Source organism: Onychostoma macrolepis, chromosome 21 (assembly GCF_012432095.1).
Source record: "Onychostoma macrolepis isolate SWU-2019 chromosome 21, ASM1243209v1, whole genome shotgun sequence".
Lineage (NCBI taxonomy): Eukaryota > Metazoa > Chordata > Actinopteri > Cypriniformes > Cyprinidae > Onychostoma > Onychostoma macrolepis.
Genome location: NC_081175.1, coordinates 24,340,581 through 24,356,078, shown reverse-complemented (window position 1 = coordinate 24,356,078; position 15,498 = coordinate 24,340,581). Strand labels below are relative to the sequence as shown.

Here is a 15,498-nt window from a genome sequence, read left to right as displayed (position 1 = left end):
TGTGTCTCCTTAGCATATGCCACATTACCATTAATCCAATTCCTGTATGTAAGGCAAGGACTGAGGGAAAGTGAAAATACAAGTAACCAATTAGTAATTAATAAAGAATTATCAAATAATTCTGCAGGACTTATTTCGAACCTGAAACAGTAGGCCTATTCTAAAGTGAAAATATTGGGAACCCATTAGTAATTAATAAAAAATTATTAGATAATTCAGCAAGAATTACTTAGAACCTGAAACAGTATTCTGAAGTGAAAATATAGGGAACCCATTAGTTAGGGCTGTTAGGCGTTAACACAACACAAAAACTAGCCAAGACTAAAAAACAAATATGACCCAACAGCTTAATCCCAGTGTTTTGGTAAATAAATAAATAAACAAAAGGACAATATTAAACACTACAATTTTCAGTTAAAGTCAGTTCATCATTGATTCAGTGATGTAATTGTCCAGCTAAGTTCAGTTCAAATCTGTGCAATCAAGTATTGCTGGAAATTAAGCGTCGACTGTGTGTCGTGGTGAAGTGCAGTACTGGAGTTCCTCAAGGAACGGTTTTAGCTCCTTTTTTGTTTACATTTTATATATTAGATTTCCAGTGTAACTTGTCTCCTTCAGAAGCTTTCTGATGACTCAGCAATTATTGGCTATAAGAGATTACAATAAGAGTGAATATAGGGAGCTCACTGGTGTAAGATAAACTGTCTTAGACTAAATGATAGTAAGACTAAGGAAATTGTGTTTGATTTCAGTGGACATCCTCAGGAAGTGGAACCAGTAAACATACAAGAGTCTTGTGGTATCTTGCAGTATAATTGAAAGGTAAAGCAGACGAGACACACAGCATGTTTACTCAACTTCCAACTCACGCTCACATCATTACGTCACGTCCGTAGAGATACAACAGTTCAGAATTTACTATTTCAAAATAGTAGTCACAATGCAATGTTACTCATGAACACAACATTTCCCCCCTTTAAAAGAACATACTTTGGGGTAATTTGACAGCAAGATTAATTGCTTAATCTATTAATTATTCATCTGAAAGCAGAGTCATCTTGTACATTTAACTAACCTCAACTCTCTATAACACTGTAAAACATATTCAATAACAGCAGGTGTACAGATTGTAACAATTATGTATTATTAGAACTTATTGAGTCAGGATTGAGCTATGACTAATTTCATGGGCAAAGCAGACAAAATTACAATTTAAAAATCAATCATAGCTATAGAAATTGATCGTAATTTTTTACAAATAAAGCATCATATTATGAGAAGGATACTTTCTACGACCTTTATATCCTGCAGTCATGGCGAGATTAGGTTCCTTCGATCTAAAAACAACAGAATCGAAAAAGAATCAAAAACAACAGAGGAAACGATTCTCGGAATCGAATCCCATCGATTCCAGAACCAGGAATCGGAATCGGCATCGATTCCAAAAATTTCAGAATCTTACAGCCCTAGTAAACAGTACTGCTCGTCACTCCACGGAAGAGAGTGGCGGGTTCAGCAGAGCTCATTAGCATTTAAAGCAAAATGGACTAAAAACCAGCTTGCTGAAAAGAGAGCTTATTTTGACAGGGTAAAAAAGGTGTATTTTAAAAGCTATAAAAATTATCTGTGGGGAATTTTAAGCTTTTTTTTTTTTTAGCTTTTTTTACTTTTTGGTTGTAGTAATTTTATGCTATACAGTGGGGCAAAAAAGTATTTAGTCAGCCACCAATTGTGCAAGTTCTCTCACTTAAAAAGATGAGAGAGGCCTGTAATTTTCATCATAGGTATACCTCAACTATGAGAGACAAAACGAGAAAAAAAAATCCAGAAAATCACATTGTAGGATTTTTAAAGAATTAATTGGTAAATTCCTCGGTAAAATAAGTATTTGGTCACCTACAAACAAGCAAGATTTCTGGCTCTCACAGACCTGTAACTTCTTCTTTAAGAGGCTCCTCTGTCCTCCACTCGTTACCTGTATTAATGGCATCTGTTTGAACTCATTATCAGTATAAAAGACACCTGTCCACAACCTCAAACAGTCCAACTCCAAACTCCACCATGGCTAAGACCAAAGAGCTGTCAAAGGACACCAGAAACAAAATTGTAGACCTGCACCAGGCTGGGAAGACTGAATCTGCAATAGGTAAGCAGCTTGGTGTGAAGAAATCAACTGTGGGAGCAGTTATTAGAAAATGGAAGACATACAAGACCACTGATAATCTCCTCGATCTGGGGCTCCACGAAGATCTCACCCGTGGGGTCAAAATGATCACAAGAACTGTGAGCAAAATCCCAGAACCACACGGGGGACCTAGTGAATGACCTGCAGAGAGCTGGGACCAAAGTAACAAAGGCCTCAAATCCTGCAGTGCCAGACGTGTCCCCTGCTTAAGCCAGTACATGTCCGGGCCCGTCTGAAGTTTGCTAGAGAGCATTTGGATGATCCAGAAGAGGATTGGGAGAATGTCATATGGTCAGATGAAACCAAAATAGAACTTTTTGGTAAAAACTCAACTTGTCGTGTTTGGAGGAGAAAGAATGCTGAGTTGCATCCAAAGAACACCATACCTACTGTGAAGCATGGGGTGGAAACATCATGCTTTGGGGCTGTTTTTCTGCAAAGGGACCAGGACGACTGATCCGTGTAAACGAAAGAATGAATGGGGCCATGTATCGTGAGATTTTGAGTGAAAACCTCCTTCCATCAGCAAGGGCATTGAAGATGAAACATGACTGGGTCTTTCAGCATGACAATGATCCCAAACACACCGCCTGGCAACAAAGGAGTGGCTTCAAGAAGCATTTCAAGGTCCTGGAGTGGCCTAGCCAGTCTCCAGATCTCAACCCCATCGAAAATCTTTGGAGGAGTTGAAAGTCCGTGTTGCCCAGCGACAGCCCCAAAACATTACTGCTCTAGAGGAGATCTGCATGGAGGAATGGGCCAAAATACCAGCAACAGTGTGTGAAAACCTTGTGAAGACTTACAGAAAACGTTTGACCTCTGTCATTGCCAACAAAGGGTATATAACAAAGTATTGAGATGAAATTTTGTTATTGACCAAATACTTATTTTCCACCATAATTTGCAAATAAATTCTTTAAAAATCCTACAATGTGATTTTCTGGATTTTTTTTCTCATTTTGTCTCTCATAGTTGAGGTATACCTATGATGAAAATTACAGGCCTCTCTCATCTTTTTAAGTGGGAGAACTTGCACAATTGGTGGCTGACTAAATACTTTTTTGCCCCACTGTATATAAATTTCTAAATGTATTTATACTCTCAAGTCACCCCCGAGGTTTGCGCCGAAGAAGGTCAAACAAACTTTTTTGACCTTGATGTACCTGAATGGATTGTTCTTCATTTTCTGTTTGCTTTTTTATTTGATCAAAAGAAATGGACAATAAATGGACTGGAATATCCAACTTTATTTTCAAAGGTACAGACATTGCATTTTATTATCAATCTATTATTCAAGAAACAAACGCTAACAATGCATGCCTACAGTAATGATCTAACGTCACATGATGTTACAAATTGCTTCTGGAAGTCTGGAAAATTTATTTGGCTCTGCTATGGAATAGTATATGGATATGGTTCCACACAACACCTCATCCGAAAAAGAATCATTTTCTGTTGTTTTGTAGGCCTTTGTCGTAAAAGCAAACTTGCGTTCAGAGGCATCTGCAACCAACCAACCAAACAAACAAACATTAAGTTTTGATGCCATTACCAGAAAAATAAAGGCAACTGTGACACATTCGCTATAAGAGGTCTTGAAGGGCATGTTTATACCTTAATAACTCCAGTCAAAACACAGAAGCAATGTTAGCAAACTGTCTATTGTAAATGAGCAACTGCAGGGTTTTTTGTTTTTAATCTGCCTGCATAAATAAAAAAACTGAATTTGTCTGTTTCACCACAATTTTTCATGGTGCTATATTGAATGGTTGTTCAAAATTAAAAAGTCATATAATGTGAATTCAAGCAGATTAGCAAGCCAAATTACTGATCTACTTACCACATGTAAAGTGCCCTCCACTAATATTGGCACCCTTGATAAATATGAGCAAAGGTGGCTGTGAAAATAAATCTGCATTGTTTATGCTTTTGCTCTTTCACTCAAAAAATTCACAAAATTCTAACCTATTGAAAGTGGGGAGAAAATCTCATGATGAAATAAATGTTTTTCTCCAATGAATGTTGGCCACAATTATTGGCACCCCTAGAAATTCTTAGTCAAATATCTCTGAAGTATATTCCCATTCATATTTAAATTTTTTAGCACACCAGGGTGACTAGGAGCATGGAATTGTCCAGCCATGACTTCCTGTTCCACAGGATTATAAATATGAGGAACACAAAGGCCAAATTCCCTTAATCATTCATCACAAGGAGGTGTCCTTCGTGTGGTGAATGATGCCGTTTGACCGACATGTCAAACAACCAATGATGCCTCACTCATCCAAAAACAAACTCCAGCATATTCAGTTGTCAGACACGACTGGAACTTCAAATGGCACTGGCTTCTATGGTCAGCTTCTTTTTTTTTTTTGGCAAATCGTTTCCTCTGTTGTTTTCGATTCTTTTTCGATTCTTGTTTTTTTAGATCGAAGGAACCTAATCTCCCCATGACTGCAGGATATAAAGGTCGTAGAAGGTATCCTTCTCATAATATGATGCTTTATTTGTAAAAAATGACGATCAATTTCTATAGCTATGATACAAACACGGATAAAAAAGTACCCCATGTCCACGGTTAAATATACTGCTGGATCTTTAATGTTGTGGGCCTGTTTTTCTGCCAGAAGTCCTGAACATCTTGTTCAGATGCATGGCATCATGGAATCAATCAATTGCCAACAGATAAAAAATCAAAACCTGACTGCCTCTTTTAGAAATCTTATAACGGGCCATGTTTGGATCTTCCACCAGGACAACAATCCAAAACAAACATCAAAATAAACACAAAAATGGGTCACTGAGCACAAAATTAATCTTTTACCATGGCTGTCCCTGTCCTCTGACCTGAACCCTATAGAAAATGAGTGGGGTGAACTGAAGAGAAGAAGTACTAACATGGAGCTGTGAATCTGAAGGATCTGGAAAGATTCTGTATGAAGAAAACGGTCTCTGATCTCTCATCAGGTGTTCTCCAAACTCTTCAGGCATTATAGGAGAAAACTCAGAGCTGTCACCCTGGGAAAAGGACGTTGCAATAATTGTGGCCAACATGAACTAGAGAAAGCATTTATTTCACAATGCCACCCCCCCCCCCCCCAATATTATGCCAATATTAGCGGAGGGCACTGTATGTACAATATAACAGAAAGCAAGAGAGTTTTGAACCCCATGAGCACTGATCAGACCAAACTCCAGACTCAAAAGTCAGAATCTCTAGATGAACAAACACCCGTGCTCCGATTTCTAGTCTCTTCTTGTGTATATTCTAGGATATGATACATGCAATTTTTTTTAACTATTAAGTGAAAGGAGGTGCTTCAGAAAAAATTGAGCATCACCCTCAGGAGGTCTATGAGGTTTGCCATTCCTGTTTAAACTAGTTTTCAGACCAATTAAATAATAGGAAAAATCTGTTGTTTGTTTTGGGTGTGTCTCCTCTTACTCAAATTATCTTGTGGTCTAAGTGATCAACTGTATTTGAAATGACTCTATAATCTGATTTTAGTTACCCTGATTGCACATTGAACCTCCATTAAACAAGAGTAGAAAATGAATCTGTCCATTTGCGTGTGTGAGTGATTGTACAGTATAAGCTCAGCCACCCGTGCTTAGCTGTCCCAGAATCCCCTGCCCAGTTTGAGCAAGTAAACTTATGTTTTACAAATGTGAATGTATTGCATGCAGGTAGGGTAGGTGATTTGGTTCAAAAACTTTTTTTTTTAATGCTGGTTGAAAGTCTCTTCACATCCCGATAGCAATCACTAATTTAAGTGATCTAACAGTGCTGCATTCAATCTTCCACCAATGTCATCTCTCATCATGGTGCTGGTTAGCCTCTGCTCTGCCTGAGCGCATTCATGTGTTTTGGAGGAGGCGTGGCTTTGGAGAGTGATTTGCAGGGAGGGTGGGATCTTATGCTTTCAAAGCTACCTTGCTATTGCTGCTAGCCTCTCTGAAATTGCCTACCCTACATTTAAGAAGGGTTGTGCTTTGAGTTTCAGCAGCTTTAAAACAGTCAGAATTTATCCAATGTGAGCAAAGTATACCAACAAGATTCATTTACTACAGCTTCTGTGAATCATGTTAAGAAATAGGCCTAAAAATAAATAATTATAGGCTCCGGATAGAAATAGTACCAGTTTACTGAAGTAATTACAGGTTGACATTTGATGACATGCATTTAATATATGTATTTACAAACAAAATATTTGTCACGTGTCTGCCTGTCTGAGTTCCCGTCTGTCCTTATTTGGTTTAGTTCCGTTCCTTGTTAATTAATTATCTGTCATTGTCCCCACCTGAGTTGAATTACGTTGTTTGCTCTTTTGTTCCCTTTCCTTTAAAAGTCCTCAGTTCTCCCTTTGTGTTTGTCCGTTCTTGATGTTTATAAGTTAATAAATGGGAAAAAGTGCATTGAAGCCGTTCCGTTCTCCTGCCTTTCATTTATATTCATTTTGCGATTACCACAACCCGTAACAATATTTTTTACTCTTGTCCAATATTTTCTTTTTTCCCTCCACAAAGAAATCTTTACATGGACTCTTGGGACTCTTGATATTTCACACTACAATGTGGAAAAAATCAAGAACTAATTTCTTTGAAAATCTTCTGGCTTTCCCTCATTTTACATATAAATTATTTTCCAGTATTCTGCAACGTTACTGAAGAATGACAGTGTGAACTACAATCACAGAGTCCAGACATTTACACACCAATGTTTTAACAGTACCATAGCAAAAACAACCTGCTGAATTCTATGAGTCAAAGACAGTGTGAAAAATATGACATGGGACTTTAACAAATGGGGTAAAATCAAATGTTAAAACATTAAATGTAAAACGTTATCTAAATGTTGCAAAAGACATCTATGACTAGACAACTTTTACTTGCCCCTTTTGCTTTTGAACAGAAACTCCACAAGCATTAACATTTTAACAATTGATGCAGGATGTAAATTTAGAATAATACATGTAATATTATACTGAAAATTCAAATTATACAAACGACATATCTGATCAGTTTTTTTTTTTTTAGATATAAACTTTATTGTCAGACAAAGTCTGAATTTTTTCTTGTGTAATAGTATGTTTTTGCACACTAAATCTTTACAAACAAAAAATAATTCACAATATATATATAGACACAGTAAACCCAATAGAATTAAAAAAAAAACAACAACACATAATTCCTGGAGTTTTCATTTTATATATGTACCTCATTCAGTGCTAGGACAGCTTGATATACAATAGAGTGTTTGGATTTCACTCGATTAAATCTTGTATCGACGATTAGATGGTAGAAGCACAAATTCATTATACAACACATGACTATGGGTTAGAAACAATATTCTTGGTTAACCTTAAGAGGTTCTTACGATAAGAAAGTTCATATAACTTTTTTAAGAGGCTGTCCTATCAACCGATTTTAATTTGGTTCCTCAACTTTGTTTTTAGCCTAACAAACAAACTCATGTACCAAACTGAATTGCAATACTGTAAGACACTCATAATTACTTATCTAAGGAATAATACAATAATCTGTTTTGTTACTCCAAATGACCTGAGAGGACAAAGAAAATAAGTTATCTGGTTTGTCTTTTTACACAAACTCTCAATATGATCTTTCCACAATACCTTATTGTCTATTGTTACACCTAAATACTAATTCTCTGCTACAGGTCTAATGTTTTCATTATGCATGCCTACGGGCTTTGTATATACAGATGTTGACCCAAATACAATTTCACACAGTTTCACGTTTTACGGCAAGCCTGGTTTTAGTGAGAGATGTGAATTTTGTCTGTGTTAGTTGGTGAGGTTGTTTGCAGTGTCTTCCCCCTCCTCAACACAGAGCGGATCTGCTGTCTGCATTGAGACGAGCCGTAGTAGTACAGAAGAGGATCCAGAAAAACACTTGCGCTCCCCAAACACACAGCCAACAGGTAAGCCGCATATGATGAATCTCCCTCACCGCTGTTGAATCCAGTAGCTAAAAGAAAACAGTGGTACAATAGGATGCCATTGGTTGGCGCAAAGCACACCACAAACTCAGTCAGCACAGCGATAGCCATAATGACTGCCCTCCTTCTGTTGGCAGAAGATGAGGATGATGTTGTAGCTAAGAGATTAGACTTTACATGGAGCACATATATGATGGTGGAGTAGCTCACTAAGGTGATGATAAGTGGCACAAAGTAGTAGACACAGGAGAGGATGGAGAACTGGTACTGATACATGTACTGCTGATCTGTAGGGTCAGCATGGATGAGTGCATCATGGCAAGTGACACCCACATCCTTAATCTTGAATGTTTGTTTCATTGAGAAAAGTGGCACCGTACCAGTGAGCGCCAGCAGCCAGGCTAATGTGCATATGAGTGTAGCTTTCCTTGTGCTCCTCCAGGTCAGAGAGGTGATGGGAAACACCACAGCCAGCAGCCTGTCCACACTCATGCACATCATCAGCAGTATGGAGCAGTACATGTAGCAGTAGTAAGCTGCACTGAGCACACGACACGCCGCCTCACCGAACACCCAATCTGAAGCGTTCAGCTGGTAGTGGATCTTCAGAGGCAGCAGCAGGGTGAAGAGCAGGTCCACACACGCCAGGTGAGACATGTAGATCACGGCTGGTTTCTTCTCTCGAATCCTACAGGTGAACGTCAACATCGCCAAACCATTTAGGGGCAAACTAATGAGGATGATGAAGATGTAGAACGAGGGCATGAGGCGTGTGACCAGCAGGCCTTTAAGGAAGTCAACAGTCTCTTTTGAGATGGACATTGAGGAACAGCTGAGCTTTGCTTGGTCCAGAGTAGAATTACAGTCTGTTATAATAGCAAAACTGCCTACAAGTTTGTCTGTAGATTAACACACAAAAGCACAACACCATTAGTGGGAGGTATCAGGGCATTTCTAAAAGCACAACACAATTAGTGAGAGTTATCAGGGCATTTCTAGACTTGCATCAAAACTGGAGCACAGGCCCCCAATGAAAAAAAATTCCCCATATTTTGATGTTAAGAATATATGGATATAATGTGTCTTTTTCCCTGCAAATCAGAATCTGCATACAGGAGCTGCTTCATCGTTGACAAACGATAGATGAAATTAGCAAGTTTTGTTTCCTACAATGGACTGTAGGTACAACACTCTGGCAATTCATAACTACTTTACATCTTGTAGAATTGGTAGTGAATTCGTGTAAATCTCATTTGTGCACTTTAGTATTAAGTAGGGCTGGGTTTTGACACAAATTTCACGATTCGAATCGATTCTCATTCACAAGCTTGCGATTTGATTACCAATTCGATTCAGTTTCGATTATTTTGGATATATATCAGGTACAGTACATGCCAAATTTTCTGATGCTAATCTAATGCTTTAAAATATACATGAGTTGGTACTACTATAATTTTGAAGGTTAAAACTGACTGATTTGTTCAAATTACACTTAATGAAGTTTCAGTCACTGCTAACCAAACCTCACAAAGAGAAATCTGCACGGTGGCTGTAGAAATACATTTTCAAACTGTTTAGCACCATGGTATTTATGCAGCATGGCATTCCTGCATGAAAATCCTTTTATTTCCGAGAGCACTATTCTTCATTTTATACCACAGCAGAATATGGTCAGTTATGAACTCCACATATCTTGCAGAAGTCATTTTTACACCCTAACATGACCTTGCATGACCTTGCAGTCTCATTGGAGTAGGATGGCCATTCATCAGCTATCAGAAATCCATTTATCTGGACCATCCATCGTACTGCAGCATTCGTAAGTCAATAAAACTATTTAAAAACAAGTCTTTATGTGTTTCTACAGCCACCGTGCAGGTTTCTCTTTGTGAGGTTTGGTTAGCAGTGACTGAAACGCAGCTTTACACACAACTTCTAGTCTGCATGAAGAGGATCTTGAGATTCCAGTAGCTTCAAACACCTGTTTGCTGTTCAGCAGTGGCTTTTTTACAGCTGGTATTACAATACAGTTCATTTGTTTGTCAAACTTTCCTTTATCTGACCAAGATCTTCTGTGCTCTAAGTCACTCACAAATCTTTTGACAGTTCAATAATTTCTATTTGCTTTTCGCAAAATATTGTTTGTTTTGATGCCTTTCGCAAGACATTGCATTGTTTCATACTTTTCATCTTCAGAAAGATCTTTCTTCTTCACCGTATTTCATGAGAACTGTGACTTGCTTAATAATGTGGAACAACCTCTTTAAGTAGGGTCTCCATTTACCTAAGAAGAACTGGCAAACTATTGAACAAACCTGTCTGAGATTGATACCAGTTAACTAAAAAGATGTGAAAAACAACACAAACAAAAATCTTTCTCTTTATTGTACCGAAATCCTACTGATATATCACTTGCATAATAATTTGGAACGCAGTGTAATTAAAGAATCTGCCAAGTTATATTGAACAGTTCAGGGCTTTGGCAAAGCTCAAGACATTTTGTATGTCTTTTAAGAGTTAATTTTCTGTCATTGCAAAATTTGCATGATGATGACAGTGATACAAGATTCTACATGTTAGAGCAACAGGCAGTGACACATCTCAAACATAATGCTTGGAATAATTTATTTATGCACAGCAATAGAGATCTTTAATTAGTTGTTCAGGGAAAGGCCGGAGATCAAGCAAATATTTTTGATTTATGTAACCTATGGAAAAATAACTAATTGTGATCAAACAGCTCCTTTAAAAAAAATGTGTGCAAGAATATGAAGACATCCATAAAAGAATATATATGCTTGGTTGTACGTGTTTGCCACCCACCTTTTAACTATAGTGAATAGCCTATATATATTCCGAACTGATGTATAATCACCTTCTATTCTTAAATGTTTTAAATTCTTTTTAAATACATTTTTAAATCACTTTGTTTTCATTGTTGTGATTATTATTATTTTTAATTTCTTGTTATTATTATTTTTAATGACTATTTCACTTCCTTTTATGTAAAGCACCTTGAATTACCACTGTGTATGAAATGTCCTATATAAATAAACTTGCCTTGCCTATATACAGTGAGGAAAATAAGTATTTGAACACCCTGCTATTTTGCAAGTTCTCCCACTTAGAAATCATGGAGAGGTCTGAAATTGTCATCGTAGGTGCATGTTCACTGTGAGAGACAATTTTTTCTGGAAAAAAAATCCAGAAATCACAATGTATGATTTTTTAACTATTTATTTGTATGATACAGCTGCAAATAAGTATTTGAACACCTGAGAAAATCAATGTTAATATTTGGTACAGTAGCCTTTGTTTGCAATTACAGAGGTCAAACGTTTCCTGTAGTTTTTCACCAGGTTTGCACACACTGCAGGAGGGATTTTGGCCCACCTCCACACAGATCTTCTCTAGATCAGTCAGGTTTCTGGCCTGTCGCTGAGAAACACGGAGTTTGAGCTCCTCCAAAGATTCTCTATTGGGTTTAGGTCTGGAGACTGGCTAGGCCACGCCAGAACCTTGATATGCTTCTTACAGAGCCACTCCTTGGTTATCCTGGCTGTGTGCCTCGGGTCATTGTCATGTTGGAAGACCCAGCCTCGACCCATCTTCAATGCTCTAACTGAGGGAAGGAGGTTGTTCCCCAAAATCTCGCAATACATGGCCCTGGTCATCCTCTCCTTAATACAGTGCAGTCGCCCTGTCCCATGTGCAGAAAAACACCCCAAAGCATGATGCTACCACCCCATGCTTCACAGTAGGGATGGTGTTCTTGGGATGGTACTCATCATTCTTCTTCCTCCAAACACGTTTAGTGGAATTATGACCAAAAAGTTCTATTTTGGTCTCATCTGACCACATGACTTTCTCCCATGACTCCTCTGGATCATCCAAATGGTCATTGGCAAACTTAAGTCGGGCCTGGACATGTGCTGGTTTAAGCAGGGGAACCTTCCGTGCCATGCATGATTTCAAACCATGACGTCTTAGTGTATTACCAACAGTAACCTTGGAAACGGTGGTCCCAGCTCTTTTCAGGTCATTGACCAGCTCCTCCCGTGTAGTTCTGGGCTGATTTCTCACCTTTCTTAGGATCATTGAGACCCCACGAGGTGAGATCTTCAACCCATTCTCACACCCAACTCGTCACATATTGAAGCTTGGTCAGGAGCACTTGGCGTCGCTTTTTGACGCTCAAGGTACCCCTTAGCGTCATTTTTCGACTTGCAGGGTCCTCCGTTGCTTTAAACAGGAAACCCTTAGCGTCAATATGCCGACGCCAAAATGGGAATTTTATCGTCATAATTAAATTATATATTGGGTAATAACATTGCCATTATTGCATATATGTTGGGGTGTGATTTTTCAATGTAAACAGCCACAACAGTTTTATTTATATTACAATATTTACACATTTGTGAGCACATAACCCAACCCCTGCCCCTAAACCTACCATTTGTCAATAAAACACAAGATATAACAGGCAGATACAACTACCGTCATAATTTATTTAAAAAATATAAATATTCCAAGTCTTCCGAGGCAAAACATTTGATTTGTGAGAGGGAATAAACGCGATTGCCGTCTCCGTCCGCCGTTAAACTCAGTCTGTGTGCTGCAGTCTGTGAGCGAATTCAAAAAATGCCGCCAGAAAAGCCTTACGTCAGCCTTGGTTGTGAAATACTTGGTTCTTGTGTGTCTCGTGACCGATTGCGTCATGCTGTTCTGACAGGCTATTGGCTCTTCTGTGTCTCGTGACCAATTGCGTCATGCTACGGGACGGGAGTATCTTTTGAATGAGATGCGAGCGTGGTAACAAGAGCGGGATCATTTTCAGCGATTAAAACCTTGTTTTGCTCTCTTCTTCTCACAAAGACTTCGTATGGCTTCAGAAGACTTGGAATGCAACATGACTTGTTTGTAATGCTTTTATACAGCTTGTTTATGGTCAGTTTTTGCAATAAATACCTGTGACTGCACTTATATTTGCCTGTTACGTGTTTTATGTTGTTCAGAAGTGGGTAGGTTTAGGGTAGGGGTGGGGTTAGGTGCTCCAATAAAAGTATAAATGTATATAAAATGATTTATACATTTTTTACAAATGCATGCAAACCATTAAACTAAGACAAACAACTGAAAACAACGGAGGATAACGTGTTGTCATTTTCCATAAGCGTCTTGACCTGACGCATAAAGCAAGTAACTGAAAGCAATGGAGATCCTATTTTGTCATATACTGACGCCTAGGGGCACCTTTGGCGTCTTCATAGTGACGCCAAAGGAGTTTGACCATGCTTCAGTTTTTGACGCCTTGGGAGTGAGAATGGGTTGGAGATCTTGCATGGAGCCCCAGTCCGAGGGAGATTGACAGTCATGTTTAGCTTCTTCCATTTTCTAATGATTGCTCCAACAGTGGACCTTTTTTCACCAAGCTGCTTGGCAATTTCCCCGTAGCCCTTTTCAGCCTTGTGGAGGTGTACAATTTTGTCTCTAGTGTCTTTGGACAGCTCTTTGGTCTTGGCCATGTTAGTAGTTGGATTCTTACTGATTGTATGGGGTGGACAGGTGTCTTTATGCAGCTAACGACCTCAAACAGGTGCATCTAATTTAGGATAATAAATGGAGTGAAGGTGGACATTTTAAAGGCAGACTAACAAGTCTTCGAGGGTCAGAATTCTAGCTGATAGACAGGTGTTCAAATACTTATTTGCAGCTGTATCATACAAATAAATAGTTAAAAAATCATACATTGTGATTTCTGGATTTTTTTTTTTAGATTATGTCTCTCACAGTGGACATGCACCTACGATGACAATTTCAGACCCCTCCATGATTTCTAAGTGGGAGAACTTGCAAAATAGCAGGGTGTTCAAATACTTATTTTCCTCACTGTATGTATATATATATATATATAGCGTTGATAAAGAGGTACAAAAATTAAAGTCTGGGAAACGTTGCTCTGCACTGCTTAATTCATTGTTTTGACAAACACTGCAAATCATACAGCAGAGAGCGCTGAGGAACTCATTGCCTTGTGTGGTTTGTCTAATAGCCTATTGCCTTACATGGGTGCATGCAACATATTTTATCTTCTTGAATGTTCGTTTTGTTTTGAAGTAAACACGTTTTTTTTTTTTTTTTTAACAATGCACCCGGTAGTATCACAGTGGTGCAGATACAGTAGCCTTTTTTTAAGGTAGCCTACACCACTTCGGATTCGGAATAAATAAGATAAAATTGTGGGGAAAAAACATTGTGAATTGTAAAAACAAATTCAAACAAATTAAACTTCCTGACGTTCAAATTATAGATACAATTAAGTTTCAATCTCACAGTTACACATCAACAACACATCAAAGTTATCATTTTTATGTATATTCTGATGTAGGCTTACCTTCAAAGGTGGCAGTGCATGTACGTGCCATTACAACTAAAATCAAGATTGTTTTAATTCCCATGACGATCAACTGTCTACTTCTAACTGCAGATTTTTCTTTCTGCAAATTCTCTAGTGAGATAGAAACAGCCGCACTGTGGAGTGGTGACGTCTGATTTGTAACCCAATCCTTCATTTAAATCTTTTCACCGAATCAGACGAACTGGTTAAGCCGAGTCGGTGGGGCTGATGTCCGAGCCAAATACAGTTTTCAGTTCAACGCTCTAATCAACCAAGTCATAGACAATCGAATGGAGTCAGGCAATATGCGCTCAGCTGACTGATATGACAGCATGTCACACAAATGACTCATTTAAATGTAATGATTCGTTTGACTGTTCCATCAAAAACAGATCATACATACACTGGATTAAAAATGGCATTGGATGATATGTTCTTACAAACTCGAGATTCATGACAGCCACTGTATTTTCCGGGACTTAAAACAATATTTAAGACAGGTTTTAAAGCGCTGCGCATTATAACCAATCACATACGATTCTGTTGAGCTTATGAACGCAAGGGCCAATCAGAAGCGTTCAGATGAGTCATCGCCGAAGCGCCGCTATTTCGTCACCGCGCGAGCTTGCTGACTGAATTCTCTCCTCAGAAACAACAAAGTGAAGATGTAATTTCACAGTGTAAACAGCTTTAGAGATTATTATGGGAGTTTTTGAGAGTGCTTGAACCTGCTGGACTGAAGTGAAAATGTTATTTGATAATGTAAACTTTCTTTGCTCTTTTTGTACAATGAGTGTTATGGGCTAATTAGTAACTTACAATGTTTTTATTAAATCCACATAAAAAACAAAGTCAGTTGTATTATATGTTTATGGTATGACACTCATTTTATGGTATGACATCTGGTACTTAAGTAAAAAGACGGGTTGCTATGCAAACCCAGATAGCAAAAAT

General features: G+C 38.2%; 1 protein-coding gene across 1 annotated transcript; it reads right to left on the bottom strand.

The window, feature by feature from the left end:
• Window positions 1-7,245: 7,245 nt before the first annotated feature.
• LOC131529514 (proteinase-activated receptor 1-like) lies at window positions 7,246-14,941 on the bottom strand. The gene is made up of 2 exons (XM_058759308.1): window positions 14,542-14,941; window positions 7,246-9,046 (listed from the first exon to the last, which is right to left on the bottom strand). Exons 1-2 carry the CDS (start codon window positions 14,717-14,719, stop codon window positions 7,965-7,967), a joined length of 1,260 nt encoding a protein of 419 aa, XP_058615291.1. The 5' UTR covers window positions 14,720-14,941; the 3' UTR covers window positions 7,246-7,964.
• Between the last annotated feature and the right edge of the window lie 557 nt (window positions 14,942-15,498).